Raw genomic sequence first — 25,171 nt, forward strand, 5'->3', positions numbered from 1 at the left:
ATAGAATTAAGGGAATGTCAATTAGCAACCCTCAAATAATACAGTAAAATGCCCTTTTTCTTGGTTGCCCAATCAGTGTAGCTACATGGTTTCCAGCTTAAAGAAAGTAGGAAGGAAGCCTTTGAGTTTTCTTGGCCTACGCATTCTATTCACATGAGGAAGTTCTTATTCTTTTTCTTGAGAATCAGTTGTGTTTAGTCAGGGCATTTTCTTCTTCTTTTTTTGTTAAAATTAAAATCCAGCTCGGGTTAGACTTCATGAATTCCCCCTATCAACCCACCAGACTTTTGATTTCAATAATTATGATTTTATCCGTAAATGCTTATCCATGGTATTAAAACAAACATGAGGATCCCCGCCCCTCTAAAAAAGAAAATTTACGGTTAAAGGACCTAATTAAGATTATATTAATAATTAGAAGGCTAGGCTTTACCTATAAATAAAATGGAGAAGAAACAAAGAAGTCTATTGCTTTAGCTTTTCTTCTTGAAAATCAAGTGAGAGCTAATTTATGAAAGAAAGGCAAACCTCAGTCTCTCTGTGATTCAAACAGGAAAAGAAAACAAAGAATGTCGAGCGAAGTAGAGGAGGCGGCTCGACGCCGTACAGCGATCGCCGAGTACCGCAAGAAGCTACTGAACCATAAAGAGCTCGAATCCCGAGTCCGTACAGGTCACCGCAACAAAACCCTGATTTTAATTCTAGCAGATTTAGGGATTTCTTTTTCAGAAAAAAAGAGAGTTTTTTTTGTTAATCTTGAATTTTTTATTTTAAAGAAATTGAGCAGATTTTTGGATCATGAGCTAGGGTTTAAGTTTGTAATTGAGTTTTGTTTCTGGGTTTTGTGTGGCGATTCCAAAGGTTAGATTTCTTCCTGTTATTATTCATTATATTTTTGGGAATTTAGATTAGGATGCTTGAAGATAAAAGTTCGAAGTGGCTTGATGTTCGGTTTTGTTAGTTTGTGTTTAGTAATGTAACTTTAGGAGATTGAGTGTGGGTTTTGTTCAAGCTAAACATGACTGAATGAAATGCTGCGATGTTTTTGTTCTAGCTCAACTAGTGAATTTGACATGGTTTCTGGTTGGTAGATTAAATGACTGGATTAAGTTGAATTACTAGGAAAATGGACTGAGGTTTGTTTGGGTTTGAGATGTAAATGTTCACTACTTATTAGTTAAATCACATTAAAGGAAGAGGGAATACCAATTCTTTGTTTTATTTTTCCAATCCGGTGGTCTTGTTAACAAAGATACCATTTTGGGGATAAAATGTAAGGGAAGGAAATTAATACTTAGAAGTTAGAAGTTTGTTTTTTTGGTAGACAAATTTCCTATGTTTATATTTTCGGTAAATATTGTTTTGTCCTTGGAGTCTTGTGCAATTGCTTTTGTCTGTCGTGTTAGGAACTGACATGTTTTGTAATTGGATGGATTCAGTGAGAGAGAATTTGCGGGCTGCCAAGAAGGAATTTGCTAAAACTGAAGATGATTTGAAGTCCCTTCAGAGTGTTGGACAAATCATTGGTGAAGTTCTCAGGCCACTCGACAATGAACGCTGTAATAATCTCTATTTTTCCACATAAAAAGTAATTGGGAGACTGTTGGGTTTTGTTCATTCTAAACAACATTAAGCCGTGCACTTTCTTTTTCTCTTTCATTCACAGAGTGCAGCTTAAATATATCAATTTTTATATATTTAAAACTATATTCATATTTCGCTTCAGCAGCCTGCTGTTATTAATAGCTTCTTTATCATGACGTTATATTTTATATTTTTTTTTTGTTGTCCTGTTCTTGAATGCTGTCTATTGGCAGTTAGGTATATGATAGATTGGGGAACTAATAAACATTGCTGTGCTGCTTAGTGATAGCTAAAGCAAGCAGCGGACCTAGGTATGTGGTTGGTTGTCGTAGTAAAGTGGACAAAGAAAAACTAACAGCTGGAACCCGAGTTGTTCTTGATATGACTACTCTCACAATCATGCGAGCTCTTCCTCGTGAGGTAAGTATTGATGCTATAAACTATTGGATGAGATTATTAGTTGTTCAACCAGTGTTTGTGCCCTAAACTGTTGTGGAATTTTTGTTTTACAGGTTGATCCAGTTGTATATAACATGCTTCATGAGGATCCTGGTAATGTTAGCTACTCTGCTGTGGGAGGGCTCTCAGATCAGATTCGAGAGCTTAGAGAATCTATAGAACTGCCTCTCATGAATCCAGAGCTCTTTTTGAGGGTGGGAATCAAGCCTCCCAAGGTAATAACACTATTTTATGCTGCTTCATCTGTTGGCCTGGAAAATTGAAAATACTTAGGGAGACACTGAAATTCAACATTTTGCAGGGTGTTCTTCTTTATGGACCTCCTGGAACAGGAAAGACATTATTAGCTAGAGCCATAGCAAGCAACATAGATGCCAACTTTTTGAAGGTTAGAAATTGCTGTTTACAATTTGAATATCAGCTTCAAAATGCCCTAGTGATTGCACACTCATGTATGTGTGTTAAACAAGAAATCTGATTTTTACTTGTGGATTTAGGTTGTGTCGAGTGCCATTATTGATAAATATATTGGTGAAAGTGCAAGATTGATTAGAGAGATGTTTGGGTACGCACGTGATCATCAAGTAAGAGCTCAAATTATTATAGAATATTTTCCCTTCGGTGACAAGATTTATTAATCATAACTTAATAAGTGTTTTCTGCTTGCCAGCCATGTATTATATTTATGGATGAGATTGATGCCATTGGTGGACGTCGATTCAGTGAGGGAACAAGTGCAGACCGTGAAATCCAAAGAACACTCATGGAGTTGCTTAATCAGCTTGATGGATTTGACCAGCTTGGGAAGGTAGCTTAATTTTGTTTTCATCCAACCAATCCTATACCTCAATTTGTATGTATGACTAGTTTTGACATGGAGTACTTGTTTTACTAGAAACTTGTTGACTCTGAGTTGTGTTTCCAGGTTAAAATGATTATGGCAACAAACAGACCTGATGTTCTGGACCCTGCACTTCTTCGACCAGGCCGTCTAGACAGGAAGATTGAAATTCCATTGCCAAATGAGCAGTCAAGAATGGAAATCCTTAAAATCCATGCTGCTGGAATTGCCAAACATGGTGATATTGACTATGAAGCGGTTGTGAAGCTTGCTGAGGTGAGCCCTAGATGCTTCTATCTGTACAAATTGTTAGTATCTTTTACCAGACTATTAAATCAAGTGTCTCTGTTGCAGGGGTTCAATGGTGCTGATCTTAGAAATGTTTGCACTGAAGCTGGGATGTCTGCAATCCGTGCAGAACGTGATTACGTCATCCATGAGGATTTCATGAAGGTAAGATTTTCAGAAATTTTTATGCATGTTAGGTCTGTTTGCTTATGAACTCTTCAATCCTTTACTTGTCAGACAGTTTTGTTTTCTTTGAGAGAGCTATTCTTTTTTCCTGCCCATTTACTACCAGAATCATTAGCAAAATAGACCACATTTCTGCTGTGCAAGCAATGAAAATTGAAAACCCTTTATTTTCAAGTCATCTTATCGTGACAATGGACATCTAGACATTTTCTCTCGTTGTGTATATTTGTATGGTTTGACATGTTATGGCTTTCTGCCATTTCAGGCTGTCCGGAAATTAAATGAGGCCAAGAAGCTTGAATCTAGTGCTCACTACAATGCTGACTTTGGAAAGGATTGAAACCCTGTTTATCATGCTTGATTTTTCCGATAGCATGTCAGGCAACTCAGACCCTGAATGAAATGGAGGAGTTCAGATCTTGTACCATTTGTTGTTCCTGTCAGTGGAATCGCTGCTTGTCTATTTCACAAAAACAATATTGTGTCAGCAAGGAGATATGCCATTCTATTATGGTTTCAGTCTTGGCAAGCAACGTTGTTCTTTTGGAGCTGTCACTTGTTGACTGTAATGCGCTAGTAAGCGAATTGCAGCGTTTACATTTAATTTATATAGCTGTTTTTTTTTCCCGGTTTAGTTGAATCATTTTCTACTCAACTGAAATGCTTATATTTGATCGTTATATCCCTCTGCCAATCAACTGGTGAGCAATTCAAGCATCTCAATTTACCCTGAATAGCACTGTTATGCTTTCACTCTACTTTCAATAAGTCTTTATAACTAATGTGTCGAGGAGGTTTGACATGAACACAAATTGATTGATCAATTACTCAGATAAACAGAAAAGTAGATTTATTATTGATGAGATGTAAATAAAACTAGTTCACTTGTACTAGTCGAATTAGCTCCCCAAGGGGGTCTGTTTCTAAAATAGTAAATATTTGAACCACAAGAGCAGACATTGTTACATTGGAGGTAAGAATCGGGTGCAAATTTTCAATGCCATTGTAATGCATCTAGAGCTTGTTGGTGAATTTGTTTATCTCCAGCCGCCACTACATTGAAACCTGAAAAATGAAAGAGGTGAGGACCAGCATGATGCCTGCTTTCAAGGCTAAGTTCAAACTCTAACATGGATAAGATGAATCGTGTGTCGCAAATAAAGGTAAATCAGAATAAAGAGAACTTGATATAAACTAGAATACTTGTTGCACGAGAATCTGGAGAAGCCTCCCAGAAGAGGTGGTGTCCTTTCCAGTCTGTTATAATGCCTCCAGCTCCCTCTATCACAGGTATCAGGGCAAGGAAATCGTAGGGCTGATAACAAGAGCAATATGATTGAATTATATATTGACAATAAAGTTTGTTCAGCAAGAGCTTTATGGGGTATGAGAATGAAAGCAACAGGGTTTGTTTTACTGTTGGAAAAAATTAGGCAAGCACTTCAAAAGAGGCACAAAAATGCAAATGCAAGGCCCTTTTACGTCTACAGAATTCATCGCACGATGCTAAAAACTCCATTTCTTTTGAACTATTCATTTCTTGGAAAAGGCTAGCCACCAAATTTGAAGTAAAAAAGACTTGTTCTAATTACAGCAATTTGAAGTGCTAGAAACAGTCCCTTATCTTCCATAGTGCAGAGTTACACACGTCAAGGATACATCAGTTCGATCAACATTGTAGATAGAAGCACAAGTTACCTTGAGACCAGACTCGATAACGAGGTCTACATATCCAGAAGCCAAAAGAGCATAAGCATAACAGTCACAGCCATATAATGGCACTTTCACCTGCAAACAACAAGAACATGAAACAAGAGGGAGAAAGGGATCAAAACACTCAAGAAAAAGTGCAATTCAATTGTTCACTCAGAAAACATTGAGGTGAGGTCCACGGACAAATATCAGTTGCAAATTGACAAGTCTTTACATAATCTATCAAGTGATGCAAGTCGATAAAATCCCTAACTTACATACTGGTGCCAGAAAAATATACCATGAAACAGAGAACAAGGAAGACGAAAAGAAAGAGAAGTAAGGAAATTTCCCAGCATCAGACATGAATTGATATTGTCATCTCTAATGATATTGTGAAATAATACCATAGTTGCGTGATTGAGGCAGATTTGTAGTTCAAATCTTATCATTTTAAAGAGATCACATTGTTCATTTATTACTTGTTTCTATTCCATTTCTGTTGGCATTGTAATGGCATTAAACCGTATCAGGTAAACCTCTTTATCTTGAACAGATCACACAAACCTTGCTTCTAACACGAGCAAAAGCTTCTACAGCATCCCCACTGAACAGATGTGGGCTAGTGGTATACCTGCATAAAGAAAGGAGTTGACAGCTATAAGCTACTCGCATGATATGAATATGGAGAGTTAACTATGTCACAAGAGATGCAATTACTTTATTGAAATCACAAGTTCTACACTGTTTATCTTAGAATAGGATAACAATATGAGAGAACATACAAATATGCTTGTGACAGTTTGGCACAAGCCCGTGTAGATATTTCCTCTCCATTCAATGTCGTTCTCCTTCCATTTAAGCCAATCCATCGTTCCCTTAGTACAGGCTGATCAATTATGCCAAGAATCTGCAAGGACATTTTCAGCATTTTAAGAAGAATATTCACTTCACACACATTGTAACAAGCTTATTAGCACTAAATGAAACCATTTCTCTTTTATACTGGCAAACAACAGAATGCAATTCTTACCGGTTTACCCTTATATAGCAAAGCAATGAGTGTACCAAACAAAGGTTTACCTAAAATGATCAAACAGATCAAATTACAAGTTAAAAAATTTCAAAGCTCAACACTGACTGCATTAACATTACAGGAACAGTAGTAAGAGGCATACCAGTAATAAAACTCTTGGTCCCATCTATCGGATCCAAAACCCAAACGAAATCTGAAAACTCCTCTTTACACCTCCACCCATTCTCCTCCCCGAAACTAGAATTAAAACAGCAAGAAACCAATAATGCAGGTTCAAAAACATTAACCATCACATCTCACAAGAGCAACAAGTTCCCTATTTAACAATAACCCATCAGCATTTCGTTTCTCTTCTTTACTTTACGCAGTGACAAACAAAAACTTCTACAAGAAAAATAAATATAGCAACAGTATGCATTCAATTAAACTCACATTGCATGAGAAGGAAAATTCTCTAGTATAATTGAAATCATAGCTTCCTCCGCTGCTTTATCAGCTATAGTAACAGGACCTGTAACAAAATTAATTAAACACCAAAACACTGAAATATCTCAAATTTAGTCAAAAGATGAAAATGAATTACTTACTCAAATCCTCTTTGTCAAGAATTTCAAATTTCTTTCTAAAATACTTTCTAATCACTTCACCAGAGGCATCAGCAAGCTTGTTGGCTACATCAGAGAAGCCATCAATGTCTGCTTCAGTGAGGTCTAATTGGAGAGGGTTGGATTGATTAGAATTCGAAGTCATGGCGGAATTCAAGTGGGTTTTGATTTTTAGTCCAGGAAAGGAGAGATTGGTTGTGTTTGGCGAGAAGTGAAGGAAAGAGTGAGGATTGGAGCGAGAAGGAGGGGAAAAGGTAAAGGCTTTTTTGGGATTTTGAGAGAGGAGATGGAATTGTAATCGATGAGAAAGCATTGCGAGTGTGGATTTATATAGGCGGGAAAACTCTGATAGAAGAAGAACAGTGGTGACTTATGTTGTGATTTGCTTGTGAATGGAGTGGGACTGTTTTTTGCTTTTTTGAGGTTTTTCAGTTCGAGTGGAAGCTAGCTAGTGCTGACAAGTGACAAGGGACTTCAAATTCACCACAGCTAGGTTGTCTTCATGGGCTTTTAAAATAAAAATTCTTAATTTATCTCATATTATTAAACCCGGTTTACAAGGTGGTAACTTATCTCATGATTAATAAGTTGGACAAATTTTAATTTTTTTTAATTTTTTAATTGTTTGGTATCTGGTATCAAAAATAATTTTTAAAAAATAATAAATATTATTTTAATATATTTAAAAAAAATACTTTAAAAAATAATAATTATTACACTTTCAAACAATCACAAAGCTCAAAAATTATTTCCATTTTCCCATGTGAACAAGAATAATTTGATCGATAAGCATTATAATCACATCACATGTAACTAGAATAGGTTGTGGTGGTGGCCCAGTGGTAAGAGCTTGGGACCAAGAGGTTTGCTTCCTCTGTGGTCTCAGGTTCGAGCCTTGTGGTTGCTCATATGATGGTCACTGAAGGCTTACATGGTCGTTAACTTCAGGGCCCGTGGGATTAGTCGAGGTACGCGCAAGCTGGCCCAGACACCCATGTTAAACTAAAAAAAAAAAAAATAGGTTATGCTGATATTATAATTTTAAAAATTAGAAAAAAGGACAGGGAATGATTTATATATATATATATATATGTGTATAACACTTAATAAAAATAGATAGAACTAGTTGAATTAATATTTATACTCATAAATCTCAAATAAAAAATAAAACAATACAGTATGAATTCATAACTAAATTAGAAGCTCGAAAAAAGTTGCTTGAACAATATTATCCATTCTGCAACAAGTAGTGCTATTTATTTTAAGATACAAGCAGTAGAAAAATCTCAATTTCATCACGGTAAATAAGCCCATGTAAAAAAACGTGAAACCCTAGATTTTTCTCTTCATCCGAGAGATTAAAAACCAAATTCCTATCAGTAATCAAATGATCACAAAAACATATTTCCAAAATACCAGATACTGGAAGAGTAAGCATTCAATGGGATGCACTGGATATACGAGAAAAATCCACAGTGATGTAGGAGTAATTATTAATTTTTACTTTGCAGAAAAATATAGATATAAAAAGAGAAGATTAAAAAATATATTTTCGTGAGAATATTTTTCTCGTATATACAGTGATGTATGTATAATATTTATTATTATATCATTTAATATATATATATATATATAAACTATACATGGTTACCTATTTTCATCAATACTCTGAATTGAAGGGCATGGAGGATAAATAAATACTTTTTATAATTTTTTTTGGCGTTAACTCTACTGTCTTAACCTTTTTCTTTTAAAACAATATTTAACTTTATTTTTTTCAACGAATATATATTTATAATCTTATTTATCATTTCATTATCTTATCTCCAACCAAAAAAGATATTTAATATTTCTCTCTTTTTATTTATAACATCAGTTTTAAAATCAACTCGAACATCAACTCAAAAAAAATTTCAAATTTTAGATAAGTAGATTTATTCAAAATTCAATTTAATTTTTTTATTTTATAAAAAAAATAAAAATAATACCATTTAAAAAAATTAATAAATTTTGATTGGTTTTTTCTAAATTAATCGACTTAACTCAAGTTTTTATCTAGATTATATAAATTAAATTATAATAATTATTATTTTTTTGTTAAAACATGACCCGTCATAGATATTAACTCACCATAACATGCTGGGTTTAAATCAATGTTTTATAGATTGTCAAAAAAAAATTGAGTATAAAAGTTTACTAATAAGTAATAACCCTAACTGTAAAATAAAATTAGAAACTCCACTCTCCCACAAAAAAAGAAAAAAGGAAAAAGGAAAACCCCATCAGTCCTCCCTTCTTCTCCAGGCCCATGATTAATTAGCTGCAGATATTTAGTTTGCATTTAACTAATCAAAGCTAAAACCCAGCGGTTAGTTTCTTAATTTCTTACTCCAGGGTTTTCTTTCATTCATTGCGTTCTCTTTATCAGTCCTATGTAGGGTTTAAACCACCGTCGTTTCGTGAATTAATTTTATGTCGTTTTGTGTTTTCTTCTCAATTTCAGCTCTCTAATGGAAACTCCACTGAACATTTTGCCTCTAAAACGCGCAGCTCCAAACGGTACGTCTCCCTCCCTCTCTTTATTTATTTTTGTGATTTTTTTTCATAATTTTTGTGATTTTTTTTTGCTAACAGAGTCGCGTTTTAATGGAAATAAGAGGATGAAACAGATGAAAGAAAAGGTAACGGATTACTCTGATCCATTTGCAATTCATGGTTTGCTTGACCGGTTAGATAGTGGGAGATATGGAAGTGTTACGGACGATATACGATCACTTTTTAATCGGAAAGCTCAAATGATACATACCTTTTTGGTTATGTATCCTGAGCTTGCGAATGAGTCACGTGGTCGAGGGATGAGTTTCAGTGAGGAAAAGTGTAATGTGATTGATTTGGATGATGGTGATGATGATGAGGGTGGTGGTGGAAATGTTGCTGCGGGAAGAATGCCGGTTGTGGTTATTGATTCCGATGACGAAGTAGAGAGTAATGAGAATAGGATGGCTGGGCATTTTCAGGGGATTGTTTTGCCGAAGCCCGAGGGGCAATTTCTTACTGACCTTATGGTAAGTTTCGATCATCTCGGTGGTTCTGGAGTCATGTGTGTTTGAAAATGCAAAAGTTGCTAATATATGTGGTTTAAAAGATGTGCTGTTAGCGATTGTACATGTAACAATTTGCTATGACTTTTATTACATGGGTGTCAAACCATAGCTATGAGTGCTGTACATGCATATAATATGGTTTTTTTCTTTTTTACGTGAAAAGGTTCAGGAGAGGGAGAGGGTTGAAAAATGAATACTTAGCTTATCGCAGAGGAGTTATGCAACTATTGACACAGTTTAAACCACATTGTGTTGCCTGCATGCTTTTTCAGTGATACACTGTCGTCCAATGATGTTACAGGATGATTTCTATTTATGAATTTTTTTTGTTCGGTTTTTGCCGTGTTAGTTTTGTTTCTGTGTTGGTTTCTCACACTTTACCAGTTTAGACTCTGGAAAGCTGATTCTAAGTTCAATTCTTTGTCTATTTTGAGTAGCACCTTTATTTTCGTTTTCAGAATTTCATACGAGTACAATTGCTTGTTCCAATGCCATTTCTGTCTTATGTCAATTGTTATTTCTTCAGTTTAGTGACCATGCCGAGAGAAGAATTCATGGAGAGGTAGTAAGTCTTACTGGTGAACCTGACATCACAAAAGATAAAGGTGTTTATGTTGGTGTAGAGGAGGATGAAGTTGATACAGGGATTGAAGATGATGGCCTAGGAGATATTTGGAAAGAGATGTCATTCGCACTGGAATCTTCCAAGGTATATATATATATTCTAGAAATATGTATAAAAATTTGAAGAAAAATTAGTTGACAAAAACTGCCTTAATGTCTGATATGGTCTCAATTTTGCTTTGACTGGTGGGTGCAACAAATGCTGGTGAAGTTTTCGGTTGAATAATTTTTTTTTCCCTTCAAGAAGATAGGTTTTGTGGACTCATTATTTGGTGATTGGTTTTGAAGGCTTTGATTTCCTGGACCTCTGTCTTATTTTGAAATTTTTATTTTTGTTAATTTTTGGCACATTTCTGTGCCTGACTTGTAACCAAGGTTTCCTCACATTTCTTTTGGAGTCTTTTGAATTTGTTATTTATCAAGGAGAAGAAAAAGGAACTTGATTTGTCCTAAGAAAGCAAGCAGAATAACTAGTCATGAAAGAAACAAAAATATCAGTAGCTATTTATTTGTGCTACAAGAGACTATCATTACTTGACATCCAGTGGTGAAATGAAAGTGATCAAATTTTAGGAAGCTGTGTTTATTATTCCAGTATATGTTTTGCTTGTGCTCTTTGAGCGCATTCCTTAGCTGAGGGATCATGAATGACTTTTGATATTTTTGCTCAGATTGCTTGTTTAAGATCCAGCATTTGAGTCTAGTATTCTGAAAGAATGAGAAAAACCCTATTTTTGGTTTAAAGCCTTTCCTTTTTATTGTTTATTATGAATTTCTGCTGATTCTGACAGGATGTTGTTGAAAATCCTCAACCTGATGAAAACATGGAAGAAGATGAAGATTATTGCGACCACTCTTTTGTCTTGAAGGATGATATTGGTTATGTTTGTCGCATATGTGGGGTTATTGAGAAAGCAATTGATACCATAATTGAGATCCAGTTTAATAAGGTAAACTTACTTCAGTTTCTTCTGCTTTGGCCATTTGTTGTTTTAGCTAATTGTACTGGTATGGAATCATTTTGAAGTTATATATATATATATTTCTTTGAATCCAGGTCAAAAGGAATACAAGGACGTACATGTCTGAATCCCGCAATGCCAAGGACAGAGATTCAAATGGGATGGTTGGAGTTGATTTGTTTGAAGAAGATTTGACGCTAACTGACATCCCTGCTCATCCAAGGCACATGAAGCAGATGAAACCTCATCAAGTGGAAGGTTTCAATTTTCTTCGCAATAATTTGGTGGCAGATAATCCAGGGGGGTGCATCTTGGCCCATGCTCCTGGATCCGGCAAGACATTTATGATTATCAGTTTCATGCAAAGTTTCCTAGCCAAATATCCTCATGCAAAACCATTAGTGGTGCTTCCAAAAGGAATATTGTCTACATGGAAAAAGGAGTTTCAGATATGGCAGATTGAGGATATTCCACTTTATGATTTTTACTCTGTTAAAGCAGACAGTAGGCATCAGCAATTGGAGGTCTTAAAACAGTGGTTGGAGCATAAGAGTATCCTTTTCTTAGGGTACAAACAGTTCTCCTCTATAGTCTGTGATGATGGGAAGAACCAGGTGTCAGTAACTTGCCAGGAGATATTGTTAAGGAGACCTTCAATTCTAATTTTGGACGAAGGGCACACTCCGAGGAATGAGAATACAGATGTGTTGCAATCTCTAGCCAAAGTGCAGACGCCTCGTAAAGTTGTGCTTTCTGGAACCCTCTACCAAAATCATGTCAAGGAAGTGTTCAATGTATTGAATCTAGTTCGTCCTAAGTTTCTGAGGATGGATACTTCCCGAGGTATTGTCAAGCGCATCTTGAGTAAAGTAAACATTCCAGGTGCAAGGAAGCAATTCAAAGCAGGTGCCGATGCAGCTTTCTATGATCTGGTAGAGCACACCATGCAGAAAGACCAAGATTTTAAAAGGAAGGTGACTGTTATACGAGATCTGCGTGAGATGACTAGCAAGGTTCTTCATTATTATAAAGGAGATTTCCTGGATGAGCTTCCAGGACTAGTTGATTTTACTGTAGTGCTGAATCTCAGTTCCAAACAGAAGCACGAAGTGCAGAAGTTGAAGAAGTTTGCAGGGAAGTTCAAGAGAAGTTCTGTTGGGAGTGCTGTTTATCTACACCCAAAGTTGCACTCCTTCTCTGAGAATTCTGCTGTAACTGATGATATGATGGATAACTTGTTAGAGACATTAGATGTGAGAGATGGAGCCAAGGCGAAATTCTTTCTCAATATATTAAGCTTATGCGAGTCAGCTGGGGAGAAGCTCCTGGTTTTCAGCCAGTACCTCACACCATTGAAGTTCTTAGAAAGACTTGTGATGAAAGTAAAGGGCTGGATTCTGGGAAAAGATATCTTTGTGATCTCAGGTGAATCAAGTTCTGATCATCGTGAGTGGTCCATGGACCGTTTCAACAATTCCATAGATGCTAAAGTTTTCTTCGGATCTATTAAGGCATGCGGAGAAGGGATATCATTGGTGGGGGCTTCTCGCATAATCATCTTAGATGTTCATCTTAACCCTTCAGTAACTCGCCAGGCAATAGGACGTGCATTCCGACCTGGGCAAACAAAGAAAGTGTATGCATATAGGCTGGTTGCTGCTGATTCACCAGAAGAGGAGGATCATACTACTTGCTTCAGGAAGGAAGCCATTGCTAAAATGTGGTTCGAGTGGAATGAATACTGTGGTTACCAGGATTTTGAGGTGGAGACTGTTGAGTTGGATGACAGTGGAGATTGCTTCTTGGAAAGTTTGCTGGTGAGGGATGATGTAAGGCTTCTGTATAAAAGGTTAGTGCACAATAGTACTTTTGTTGATTTCCCATATTCAAATATCCATTGTTTCTCCTTAGATTTCTCCTGCATATGTTTCAGGTAGGACCTGGGTTGACAGGGCTGAAGCGCTGGTGTAGGCTGAAATAAATTCTGACTTCTCTGACCCAGAAACTGTACATTCTTTCCTGGTTCGTGGACATAAAGCAATGGAAGGCATTTTGGATGTTGCAAGCAAGATTGACAACAGATGCTCAGTTGTCATTTTTGACTTTTTATACCCAACTTCTTTTAAATCTTCAAGTGAAAGAACCTGCGGCATACCTCCAGAATTTTAACCTTTGTAAATATTCGTCAGTTTTTTGTCATGGTTTTCCCGTCTATGTGGTTGTAAGTACAGGGAACCATGGCAGCATGAATGCTTGACAAATATGAATTTGTTCGTCTTTAGTAATCTGTGTTCTTACGCCAGGCGATGGCCTTCTTGTGTGAGTGCATCGGTCTGGTTAAGCCTTTGTTGAGCTGCTGACAGAAATGTCATGGAGTTCCTCCATTTTATTTCCCCCTTCTTGTAGATTTATGTTCCTTGAACTCATTTAGCGGAAATATGGTTTTCTTGTTCACCAAGCCTAGGGGCAACCGGGCAAGGGAGCGGAACCAAATTAAACAGAACATCATATTCCAGGATTATAACCATCTTGGGTGGTTGCTTGTACCAGTGAGCTCATGTAATTTTGGATAGATGGACAGGTGCAACGGTACACTGAATACAAGTGTCATTAACTTTTGGGCAAATCATATCACTATTCACATACACACAAGAAGGCCATCTGGAGAGATTGTCAGCAAAAAGAAAGAGCTGTAGTCCTGGAAAGGAGCCTTTTACGATTACAGGTGACTCAAATGCAGAGAAAAGGGAGAGAGGTTCGTGGAGCACTTTAATGGCTCCCCAGATGCTAAGATCTTCTTCAGATCAATTAAAGCATGCGGAGAAGGGATATCCTTGGTTGGTGCATCCCGAATTATAATATTGGATGCCCGTCTCAACCCCTCAGTAACCCGTCAAGCAATAGGGCGTGCATTCCGGCAAGGTCAAAAGATGAAAGTTTATAATGTTTATAGATTGATAGCCTGCAGATTCACCCAGAGGAACAAGACTACTTAACCAGATGCAGAACGGAGTTGATTTCAAAAATGTGGTTTGAAGCAAAGACGGTTGATGTGAACGAGCGTGATGAAGTGTTCTAGGAAAGTGCAGCTTGGCTTGTGGTTGTGTACCTGCTAGTTTTAATAACGTTTCCAAAATATGGAATAATTTCAGAGATTTATTCTCGGTTGTAGTTCACCACCAAAATCAAAGAACGAGCCATTCCCAACTCTTTATTTCAAACCGGAACTTTCTTTTCCAATACCAAAGATGTCACTTCTTTACATTATGCTAACCTGCCAACCAATTCTTATGGTATACTACAACAACTCTGTTTTATACACAACCTTCCTTTAACCATATGAAAGTGAGATGAATGTTCCTACTGGAACAACAAAAGTTTGGGAGCTACTGTTTCATAAGTAATCTCATATTCCCGTGTAAATTCCTCGATCAATTGTTTCAAGCAACGAAATCATGAAATACATGGGAGGAACTGAATCTGTGTTGCCGGTTCCCTGGATTTAAGCATTCAAAATCTGTGGGGCCAGCCCCCACCGAAGATGCTGCATTGTAGATATCATCATCCCCTCTCACGGAAACAAAACCATGATGTGTTGTACCCGACATTGGAAGGCTACCACCCTCGCAGTGCTGCAATCCTAATGTAAGAGATACCCCACTTCCATTTCCAAACCTCCTCACCTCTGACATTTGGTAAGCAGCAGCAGCTGCTGCCATAAACCTATCACCACCCCCCTCAGAGTGAGCCATGGCATCAGAGAAGAGACTACAGTCCTCCATACTAGGCCTTTGGTCCTCCCTCAACTTTAGTAATCCATACTCGGTAAAAGTCTCACCACGTGTGCCATTATGGAAGTTGCTTCTCGCAGTTGTTCCTGCCATTTCTACCTCAGAAACATGGTCAGACTTGGAATCCATCAATTGTCCTCCACTGCATCTTCCAGTGGCTGTGGAACTAGCACTTTGTTGGAATTCTTCCCCCTTTTCTTCAGAGGTCCCCATGTCACCTTTTGTTGCTTTGGCTGCATTTTCAGAAGACGAATTAGAGTCCATCTCTGCATCACCAAGCTCTTCCTTGTACATCTCTTCAACCATGGGCTTCCAGAGACGCACTCGTGCATTAATGAACCAGTTTGATACCTGAGCAGGGCAACAGAAGTGTCAAGATATGCTTGGTCTTATCATGACATTGTCAAGAAAAGTGTGGCACATATTGATTGAAGGCAAGGTTTGACCCACAAGAGGTTTTAAATCCAGGTTTTAGCATATTCACCAACTCTGATAACAATGTCAGTAATTAACAACTATAGAGATATAGCTTATATTGGAAAGAGTATAGAGAGGAACAATTCCCCAACAATTTGTTGGCAACTCAAAATCTTCCCCACCAGACTGTTGCTTGAAGTCCCCCGTTATGCATGCATGCATGCAAAACTGGTTCATACCTTTTCTAACAGAGACAACAGTAAATGCTCTATTTACTTTCAAATCTAACAATGCGAGTATATGCTGTTTTTCACTTGGTTATCCACCTTCACAGTATTAAGTCCCGCTCTTTCTCAACATCGCCCAATTTTCCACCCAAATCCTTTATGTTTAAGCAACACTTAAAATGCAGAATCCAAAATGCTGCCAAAAGGACGACATCTATTTTGACTCTAGTTTGTTTTTTACAGAGAGACGATGTATGTCAGCTCTCTTATGATAAGAACTCTTCCAGTCTGACTGCAGACTAATCACTAGATGAAAAACAAGTTTTAGTTAGTGTTTACCTGACTTCTAGTCAAGCCTGTCTGCCTTGCCAGCATGATCTTATCAGAATCCTTTGGATAACTGGTGAACAATAAAAAGACAATTAACTATAGTTGAAGCAGAAAGTTCTTTACAAGAACAACAAAGGTGTGAATCCGTGAAAAAACAGAAAATACTACTACGGTGAGAGGATTTACGGATGGAGAAAATGCTCAAACAGCCAAGCACGAAGAATTGAAACAGAGCTTTCAGGCAGACCCCTTTGTGGCCTCCACGCATGCTGTTTCATCATACCAAGTTGCTGGAGAGCCCTATGTTGCCTAAGCTGCTGGTCCACATACCGAAGTCGTGATATTCCAACTCCTTTACTATTTTCTGAGGTTTCTTGTTCCCCGAGGTTATTACGGGTTGCACGAATTTGGCCAGTTATTGCATCACGCAAGCACCGAAAGTGTTGTGAAATAGTCTGGAGCGCGAGTGCTATGTATGGTTTAGCTGCTCCACATCCTGCTATCACATCAAATGAAGACACCACAATTTGCATCTGATGGTAATATTGTTTGTATCGTCTATCAACCTGTGACAAAAGATCATAATTAGACCTCTAGGAAAAGGAAGTTGGTTTAATTGTTTGCATATAATCACAGGCTGGGTTTGCACATTAATCAGATAGACTGACAATGAAATCATTTACATGCATGTGCAATAAGCGTCGCATAAGTTCAGTTAAATGAAGTGACTGATCCCAATGCTTGAACTTGCTACCATAAAATAACAATATAAAGATGAGTAAAAAAGATACAACATGAATGGATCCGTCTAAGTCTATCGCACAACAATTCAGGTAGTCTGTAAAACTAGATTGTAGCTTGACATCTCCAACGCAACAACTTCCTAAGGTGATGCTGCGATTATATACAGTGTAGAAAGGTGCAGTTAGGCAAGCATGGTTTGGCAGCATATAAGGTTGGGATATCTACCAAATATGGTTCTCTTGAATGCTAACTAAAATCTAAAGAATAGTAGTGTCTTGCAGCACATTCACCAGTCCCATAAGTTCCTGGAAGAAGTAGAAAATTTTATGTCAAACACAAGGCATTAGTGCAGACTTGATTGGTGATGTGATAAAATATTGTGAACAATAATCATCACCATGAGAGAACCCCAGGCTCTTCAGAAACATCAGTTCTGAAGCTCAGCAAAACTTCTTACCAACTCTACTTGAGGTGTATCCACAAGAGTAAAGTGCAAAAGTAATAACACTATGATTTTCCTGAAAATAACTGCTCATTGACACATTGAAGATTATACTGTAGCATGAACAATGAAATAAATCTAAGCATCTGGATGGAACCCGCAATTATCAAAGCAAAGATTGTTCCCGAGTGAAAACTCCTAACTATCAAACCAGAGTGTTACTGTACTATATTATTCTTAGGAATCCCAGAGGCAACTGCAGAATCATTGCTTCAGTTACCATTAGTTTCCCTTCCTCACATTAGCAAATAACAGGTTATATAGCCAAACAAGGTCCCCAAGTTCGCTGACACAAGTAAAGATATGATTGTAGAGAAAGATTAGGACAAGCATTACCAAAAAAATCATAGTGATTAGTCAAGGTCCTGGACAAGTACAAGAAAGAAAATGACTAATTCAGGATGAGGCTTAGGGAAACAATAATATTTTGGTGTTACCTCGTCTAGCATGGATAAAAGTTTTGTCAACTTGTTCTGCAATTCTTGTCTTTCAGCATGCGAAAGCTCACTTGGAGAGTTGGTGGATTCTTGAGGGTTTGAAGCCCCATTCTTTGATCCACTATCACCCTCTTTTGCACGGTTCAGTCCATGTTCACTTGTGGTCTGGTTTTTCTCTTTATCAGGCTGCTTTAGAGCTTTTTGAACATTGACAACTTCATCAAGTAGTTGTTGTGCTGCCTTCAGGTACTTGGAATTGGGAATCGTTCTTCCAACGCTATTCATTCCATAGGGGGACAAATCACCTTTATTCACATCGTGATTGCCTCCAGAAAAAACAGGCGTCAAATATTCAATATTTCTCGACTGCTCATCTCTGGAAGAGCCATTCCTGCCACCACCCTCCCCCGAAATGGAAAAATTCGGACTCAAGAATGAAGTGAGTCCTGGATTGGTATTCCGGTAAGGAATAGAAGGCATTTGCGTTCCAGAAGGGATTTGAGTGCCAAGACTAAGAGATAAACCCTGGCCCTGCAAACTCTGCGCACCGTGAAGAATGCTGGAAGCACCGCTCACTGACTGCATGACTAGCATCTCATTTCTACCATCCCTCCATGCACCAAAATCATGCTCCCCTATTCGTGATCCACCCAGATTTGACAGGATTTCTTGTTGTTGTGGGTTTGCAGAATTCTCCACGGACTGAAATTCAATACAGTTGTTTTGATGGTGAGAATTCCCAGCCAAATTATCCGAGTATGATCCAGAATTCATGTACATCATCATATTGCCATGAAGAACCGGTGCTTCTGGATATGAACCAGGCAGATATACCATTGCAGCTGCGTCTCTTTGATTATTCGAACTAGTGTAATAGGTAGCCATTGTATTTAAACTTTGAGACTTTCCTGCCTGGTTATGCAAGCCCAATCACATACCGCTCAGGGAACTGAAATGAACATAGAGAAAGAACTTCCATTACATCAACTGTAAGTATACTTCATTACCTGGAGGGTGCTAACCACTCTCAGTATTGTAGTTGTAACTCGAAACTCTGTGTTTATATTTAAATCTCACACCCATACTTGAGAAAAAGCTCAAAAAAAATATTAAGGAAAAGAAATAAACCACTGAAAGAATACACAATAAGCTGAAGTGAAGCCCGTAGTGATTCACCATCAAGAGCTGAAAGGCAAGCTTACAAGCTCTTAGTTAAGTGAATCAACGGTGAACAATACAGGTAATTTGGACTCAACGAACAGAAGAATCAAACACCAAAAGATCCTTGTATGCAAAAAACCAAGGCTTTTTAAGTGGTTTGACAGTTTCAAAAGGATAAAAATATTGATGTAACATTAGCATTTAGTGATTTCCAGTGCCGAAATGATTAAAAAAGAGCTTTTTTGAACCAATCTTAGCATGTGGAGGTATTAAAGCAGCAACAAAATCCATAACCTAAATCCAAGAATCCCCCTGAAGCACAAGCTAAGAAGAACAAAAACTGAAATTTTTCAAAGGTTACTTCCATTTAAATAAACCCTAAGTGAGTTGTTTAAAACCAAAAGTTATGATGCCTATCAAGCAAAAAGGAAAGTAAGAACATGATCCAAAGCACGAAGCAAGACAAAACCATCACACTTGAAATCCCAATAAATATCCAATAATTTTTTTTATAAAAAAAAAGTCCACAAATTACAATCACATAATCACCACCGTCATCATCTCCTCTATCTCCAGGAACAAAAAAGATAGAAGACAGGGACACACATGAAAGAGAAATAATAATAAAATACTAGTAAAGATTAAGAACAAGAAGAGATGAAAAAAAAAGGTCCAAGAAATCAACAAGCAATAAAAAATTACCTGGAAACCAGTAACACTTGTGGGTGTTTTAGGGAACAGAAAATCTCGAAGACAGAACTTGATCTGCTGATACACAAATCTGATGATCCCAATACAACAAAACGACGACGACGACGACAACACAACCCTTCACTTTTCATTAAATAATCCTATGTATGTTCGCATAATACATACACATACATCCCAGGAGAAGAAAAGCTTCAGCTTTTTTTATTTTATTTTTTTCCTCTAAAAGAAAGTGGTAATAATAATTGAGAGCAGAAACAGCAATGAATTTTCTCTCTTTTTTCTATCTTTTTTCTCTTATCATATATTCTTTCTACCAATCATTCCATTAAAACCCCACGTGAGCATCTCTCTGCCTCTCTCTGAAAAGAAATGATAGCTTTCAAGGTGTGTATCTTTTTCTTGTTTCTTTGGCTTTAGGGTTCTTTCTTTGCTTGATAATTCAGTTGTGCAAGAAGAAGTAGTAGTTGGTGCTTGACTTCTTGTTCTTGTTGTGGCTGATGTTGCTTCTAATTCTATCTCTTGTTGATGTTGTTGTTGTGAATTCTTGAGATCTCTTTGTTTGGCTGTTGAAGATTGAGGATTTGGTTAAGGAGTTCAATCCCTAACAACCAGTTGGTAGACCTAAAACCCTCTCTTAAACCCCCTTCAGAAAAACAATACGACCATTTCTCTCCTTCTAGCTACTCTCTCTCTCTCTAGTAGTTTTCAAGCTGGCTGTCTCTCTCGTCCTTGAGCATGGCAGGTCTGGTTATGCTGCAATATCCACCATACAAACATATTCTTTCTTTCTTTTTTCGTTGGTTTTTATTCTATTCTATATTTTATTTATTTTAGATTTTAAATTTGAGAGGAGCACCATTAGGTGCCCATATCACTATCTTTGTCCTTTTGCTCTAGCAAGTGTTGTAGATTTTGTATTGGACCCTGTTTTTTCATGTATTCTACTTCTTCCCCCTCAATTTGTGTTTTTCTATTATTTACCATGATAATATATAATTAAGGATTGGAAAAAAATTAAATAATAAAATAACATTTGCTTGTGAATCCAGTATGTTGCTATAGCTAGTAATAAAAGAATGACGATTTGTGATTAATTACCAGTTAGTTCTTTCAATTTAAAGAATTTTTGCAACCCCGCTTCATGATTTTTTTATTATTATTAATATAGATATCTGAATCAGTTTGCGCATATCTCAACTAATCTCATATATCTTCTTTTACATAATTAAAATATTTAGATTTTTTTATTGTAAGTTTCCAGTTGTCCTGAGATTTGTAAAATTTAAATTAATAATTTTTTAAAAACAAATCTAAAACTTAATCAATTTAACTATACCCTTTAAAATTCCGGCTTCATGATATTTCGGTAGTGTTTGGGAACGCGGTTGAAACCGCGTTCCCACAAAATTTAAATTTTTTTTTTTTTGCTAAAATTTAATACGTTTTGAATCGTTTTGATGTGCTGATGTCAAAAATAATTTTTAAAAAATAAAAAAATATTATTATCATGCATTTCAATACAAAAAATTATTTGAAAAGTAACCATTATTACACTGCCAAACATACTCTTTCTCTGTAACGAGGGAGCCTCCGTTTAATATCTAATAAAATGCTCACGTAAAATATTAGTAATGTCCAATAAAAAAATATAAATATTTCAATTACGTAGAAGAGGGATGTATAATCTCCTATCCACAATTCCCACCTACACTGGATTCTAGCTGTAACCAGCTATAAACCTCAAAATAACACGCGTATAATTAATTGATCTTCAGGGAGACAAGTGACTTGCACCATAAATTTTCACTCACAGCCTGTTTAACATCGTGGTAAATTTTGTTTTATTAAGTATATTTTTGTTTAATATTAAAATAAAGTAAAATAATTTTGAAATAAAAAAATTAATTAAAGTAAAATAAAATTAAAAAAATCAATTTTTTTTCAAAATTATTGTTGAACCTATTTTTTTATAATAGTGTTCTTAGCTTTAAAAAATTATTAAATTAATATTTTTTATTATTTTTTTATAGTGTTGATGTGTTAATATCAACAATAATAAGAAAATATTTTAATATATTTTCAAATAAAAAACACTTTTAAAAAATATCATGCATCATAATATCAAATACATACACGTGTATACGTGAAACCTTATCGGTGAAGGCTAGCATTAATTTGTTTAAAAAAATATTATGTTGTGATGAAATACTAAGATAGTGTCTGGAATTAAGATAATAGTTGTTTTTTAAAGTGTTTTTTTGCTTGAAAATATATCAAAATAATATTTTATTATTATTATTTAAAAATTATTTTTTACGTCAGCATATCAAAACGATATTATAAAAAATTAAAAAAATATACTAATAAAATTTTAAAAGCACTTTTTGAACGTAAAAACAAACACAATTTAGGTGTATTTGAGATTATAATGCAACATTCTTTTCAAAATAGTTTTTTTTTCTTAAAAATATATCAGAATTAATTTTTTTATATGATTTTTTATTTTAACACCAACACGTCAAAATCAATAATAAAATACTAAAAAATATTAATTTAATACTTTTTTAAAATAAAAACACCCAAACAGAAATAAAGGCTCCTCCAAACACACCGTCATGGTCACGGATTTAATTTGAACGAGCTTGACTAGTCTAGTTGAGATTATTAAAATGCTTGGTGAATTATAGTTCGACCTCTTCGGCGAAGCTTATCTCGTGGGAGCAGACAACAGGACATAGCTCTTTTATGTCGAGGCCTCGAGAGAATTTTTGAACGCAAACACGACCATTTTTCTTATAATCTTGCATGGGTTATTACTTGTTATTTCCGCTTTTGCAAGGGATAAAAAAAAGTTACTGTTTGAAAGTCTGTTTAGTAACCATGCTTATAGACTGAGAGGGTTTAATCAGCAAAAATTAACACGACAGGTGAAGACTTTGCTCTGGATATGGGCATGGGAAGCTCCCAGGTTAAAAAAAAAATGATGGACAGGCCTGTGACAGAATTGACTGTGTTTCCGGTCAACAAAAATGGCACCCTCTCAGCTTTACTGCAATAATCAATATTGTTACTGTTCTGGTCAAGTTAATAAATGAAAAACAAACCCATTTATCACATTAATCAGAGGTTAATTAGTGAAATTGGAGTAATCCATCACTGTCAATTTAGGGGGGAAACGGCTTGATGCAATACTTGACAAATAATATGAGTTCGATTTATTACTTGACCTTTAAAATAAGATTAATCGGACATAAGTTTGGGATAATGTGGTGTTGTTGACTTGATAACATGTGAGAGGGTGTTTTTTTTTTTTGTTTTTTTATATTAGTATATTAAATTTATCGAAAAACATCTATAAAAACATTAAATGAATATTTTTTTAAATAAAAACAATTAAAAAAACTTTTAGAAATACAAACCATCACAATCCCAATTCCAGAGAAAAAAAATGATCCATACACGATACAATGATACGATGCGGTGCGAACTGTGGGAGTGAACAGAGTGTGCTTGTGGTTGTATTTTCACGGAAAAAGTTCCTAAAATCCCTCTCATCTTCTCGTTTTCCCAGCATCATAGAGCATTGACCATCCCACACTCTTTGCCCAATGGACCCCAAAATTGATACAAATGTTAGGCAACTTGGACGGTGATGATGGGTCCTATGATTTGTATGGTCAAGCAATTTAGAAGACTGGTTTTTTCGTGGACCCCTTCACAATAAATTGTGTTTTATGGAAATTTATTTAACACTTTATGCCTTCGTGGCTCCCATAGCGTGTGACCTAAATTATATTGCCCCCGTCATATAGTTAGATGCTGATTAAGCAGCTGTTAGGTCTACTTCACAGTATTAAATTCTTAAAAGGAGGAAAAAAAATATATCTCACCAATTCAAACGACCCCATGCTCTTAAGTCAGGGGCCAGGAATTTATATGTGAACGACAGTGACTAGAGACATCTAAATCAAACTATAATTATGATCACAAATTTTTGATTGACCAGATATCAACACGGGCCTCTATCAAAGGGAGAATTAAAAAAAAAAATTCCGCAAGCAAATAATGGATTAGTGCCAGATTAGCAGCCTGATGAAGATTGGACAAGACAACCTTTTTTTTTTTTTTTTTTTTTTTTTTTTTTTCTGCTAACTCCTAAAACACAAGTGGCAATTTATATATACATCATTGGTTAGCTTAAAAGATAAAACAAATGCAATAATTATGACTTGCAAATCTCTCAAGTTGCTAACAAGCTAAAATCCTCCGTTCGTTCTTCCTGGCTAGCTCGGATCCAAAGGAAGAGGAGGCGGTTTGGTAATAAACACAAAATCCTAGGACCAAACCTGGAAATGAAACAGAAATTGTAAAAAAAAGGGGTAAAAGGCTGCTGCTGCTGCCTAGAAACAGGGAAACAGAAGAGTCTATTGACGTGGGAAATGGGCTTATTGAATACGTTTGCAGACAAAGAGTGATGGTGGTACTTGGGATTCGTGAAAAGAAAGTGCAAGAGAAATCTAAGGTTAAAAAAAGAGGAGGGTTTCGATTGGTTGAATAAAGCGAGAAGGAGCCATGGAATCACTATCACACGTTTGATTGAAAGCTTTTCTGTCACAACACCGCACCATACCTGAATTACTGAAATTCTTTTTTTTTTTTTAAAGAAAATCAAGATTTCATGACCACTTCAAACAAAGTGGTCTGTTCATGCTTCATCTTTTGCGTATGACTTAGAAAAAAAAAATTAATAATAATTAATATAAATTTTTCGATCCGTTTACACCTATCTATCTCGATTAATTTTATAAATTTTAAAATTAATAATTATATAAATTTTTAATGACCCTAAAATTTATGAGACTCGAACAAGTAATCTTTAGAATTAAAACTTTTTGTTTTGTGTTTGAATCATTTATCATGTTGTAAAAATATATTTTTATTTGAAGAGTTATTAAAATTATCATAATAAATAAAAAAATATTAATTTAATATTTTATATACTAAACATATTTTTAAAACGTTTCTGGACACTTGTTAAACTACCATACAAACTCTTAATTTATAACCAATTCATGCCTTACATTAGGACGAATGTATTTTTTTATTAAAAGATATGATGACATGGAATTGTTGCTTTGTTAATTATTTAATTTAATAATTCTAATTTTTATTTAAAGATCTATATTTTATGATTTAAGCTTCTTTTTTTATAATACATACTATGTTATTTAGTGAGCAGAAGTTATCTTCAGGTCGAGTACCTAAGCATTTTGTCTCATGTGATTCGAGGTTAATTAGTACTAATAGCAGTTGCCGCTAGAGCCATCTCTTGTTTTGTCTGTAACTAGATTCAATCCAGGGAACAAAATGTTTTTCTTTTCTTCTTTTAGACAATTGCTAATTACTTAATCTTGCTTCTTCTTCTTTTTTATTTTTGTAAATTTGATAGTCTTGGAACTAGGTTTTATGC

The 25,171-nt window shown here is 35.8% G+C and overlaps 4 protein-coding genes across 5 annotated transcripts; 2 read left to right on the top strand and 2 right to left on the bottom strand.

Annotated features, from left to right (window-relative positions):
- The first annotated feature begins 133 nt into the window (after positions 1-133).
- LOC7456357 (26S proteasome regulatory subunit S10B homolog B) lies at positions 134-4,092 on the top strand. The gene is made up of 10 exons (XM_002313739.4): positions 134-672; positions 1,440-1,559; positions 1,868-2,004; positions 2,097-2,258; positions 2,345-2,431; positions 2,541-2,627; positions 2,714-2,851; positions 2,969-3,160; positions 3,239-3,337; positions 3,624-4,092. Exons 1-10 carry the CDS (start codon positions 570-572, stop codon positions 3,696-3,698), a joined length of 1,200 nt encoding a protein of 399 aa, XP_002313775.2. The 5' UTR covers positions 134-569; the 3' UTR covers positions 3,699-4,092.
- A 99-nt stretch (positions 4,093-4,191) lies between these two features.
- On the bottom strand, positions 4,192-7,175 carry LOC7464008 (bifunctional phosphatase IMPL2, chloroplastic). The gene is made up of 9 exons (XM_002312992.4): positions 6,674-7,175; positions 6,519-6,597; positions 6,229-6,323; positions 6,084-6,133; positions 5,836-5,960; positions 5,618-5,684; positions 5,057-5,146; positions 4,562-4,673; positions 4,192-4,423 (listed from the first exon to the last, which is right to left on the bottom strand). Exons 1-9 carry the CDS (start codon positions 7,002-7,004, stop codon positions 4,353-4,355), a joined length of 1,020 nt encoding a protein of 339 aa, XP_002313028.2. The 5' UTR covers positions 7,005-7,175; the 3' UTR covers positions 4,192-4,352.
- A 1,726-nt stretch (positions 7,176-8,901) lies between these two features.
- Positions 8,902-13,666, top strand: LOC7456356 (protein CHROMATIN REMODELING 35). 2 transcript variants are annotated; one of them, XM_024608693.2, is made up of 7 exons: positions 8,902-9,059; positions 9,189-9,250; positions 9,326-9,756; positions 10,322-10,504; positions 11,211-11,369; positions 11,477-13,230; positions 13,315-13,666. In XM_024608693.2, exons 2-7 carry the CDS (start codon positions 9,202-9,204, stop codon positions 13,316-13,318), a joined length of 2,580 nt encoding a protein of 859 aa, XP_024464461.2. In that variant the 5' UTR covers positions 8,902-9,059; positions 9,189-9,201; the 3' UTR covers positions 13,319-13,666. The 2 variants fall into 2 exon arrangements, with proteins under 2 accessions (XP_024464461.2, XP_002313774.3); XM_002313738.4 differs by having other exon boundaries at positions 9,195-9,250.
- A 900-nt stretch (positions 13,667-14,566) lies between these two features.
- LOC7456355 (BEL1-like homeodomain protein 7) lies at positions 14,567-20,523 on the bottom strand. Its single transcript, XM_024608694.2, has 5 exons — positions 19,693-20,523; positions 17,830-18,778; positions 16,333-16,712; positions 16,156-16,216; positions 14,567-15,523 (listed from the first exon to the last, which is right to left on the bottom strand). The coding sequence occupies exons 2-5, from the start codon at positions 18,712-18,714 to the stop codon at positions 14,822-14,824; spliced, it is 2,028 nt and encodes a 675-aa protein (XP_024464462.1). The 5' UTR covers positions 18,715-18,778; positions 19,693-20,523; the 3' UTR covers positions 14,567-14,821.
- Between the last annotated feature and the right edge of the window lie 4,648 nt (positions 20,524-25,171).

The sequence above is a fragment of the Populus trichocarpa genome, chromosome 9 (assembly GCF_000002775.5).
Source record: "Populus trichocarpa isolate Nisqually-1 chromosome 9, P.trichocarpa_v4.1, whole genome shotgun sequence".
NCBI classification, from domain to species: Eukaryota; Viridiplantae; Streptophyta; class Magnoliopsida; order Malpighiales; family Salicaceae; genus Populus; species Populus trichocarpa.

What these genes read in the sequence shown, in the direction of transcription:
- LOC7456357 (XM_002313739.4), top strand. Translation starts at nt 570, where the DNA reads ATGTCGAGCGAAGTAGAGGAGGCGGCTCGACGCCGTACAGCGATCGCC. An exon ending in CGAATCCCGAGTCCGTACAG is followed by an intron (nt 673 to 1,439) that starts GTCACCGCAACA and finishes GGATGGATTCAG; the next exon opens with TGAGAGAGAATTTGCGGGCT. An exon ending in TGCGAGCTCTTCCTCGTGAG is followed by an intron (nt 2,005 to 2,096) that starts GTAAGTATTGAT and finishes TTTGTTTTACAG; the next exon opens with GTTGATCCAGTTGTATATAA.
- LOC7464008 (XM_002312992.4), bottom strand. Translation starts at nt 7,004, where the DNA reads ATGCTTTCTCATCGATTACAATTCCATCTCCTCTCTCAAAATCCCAAA. An exon ending in TTGCTCGTGTTAGAAGCAAG is followed by an intron (nt 5,147 to 5,617) that starts GTTTGTGTGATC and finishes TGTTGTTTGCAG; the next exon opens with GTGAAAGTGCCATTATATGG. An exon ending in TCCAGATTCTCGTGCAACAA is followed by an intron (nt 4,424 to 4,561) that starts GTATTCTAGTTT and finishes TTCATTTTTCAG; the next exon opens with GTTTCAATGTAGTGGCGGCT.
- LOC7456355 (XM_024608694.2), bottom strand. Translation starts at nt 18,714, where the DNA reads ATGGCTACCTATTACACTAGTTCGAATAATCAAAGAGACGCAGCTGCA. An exon ending in TTTGAGCATTTTCTCCATCC is followed by an intron (nt 16,217 to 16,332) that starts GTAAATCCTCTC and finishes ATTGTTCACCAG; the next exon opens with TTATCCAAAGGATTCTGATA. An exon ending in CAGGCTTGACTAGAAGTCAG is followed by an intron (nt 15,524 to 16,155) that starts GTAAACACTAAC and finishes TGCCCTGCTCAG; the next exon opens with GTATCAAACTGGTTCATTAA.
- LOC7456356 (XM_024608693.2), top strand. Translation starts at nt 9,202, where the DNA reads ATGGAAACTCCACTGAACATTTTGCCTCTAAAACGCGCAGCTCCAAAC. An exon ending in AATTTCTTACTGACCTTATG is followed by an intron (nt 9,757 to 10,321) that starts GTAAGTTTCGAT and finishes TTATTTCTTCAG; the next exon opens with TTTAGTGACCATGCCGAGAG. An exon ending in TCGCACTGGAATCTTCCAAG is followed by an intron (nt 10,505 to 11,210) that starts GTATATATATAT and finishes TGATTCTGACAG; the next exon opens with GATGTTGTTGAAAATCCTCA.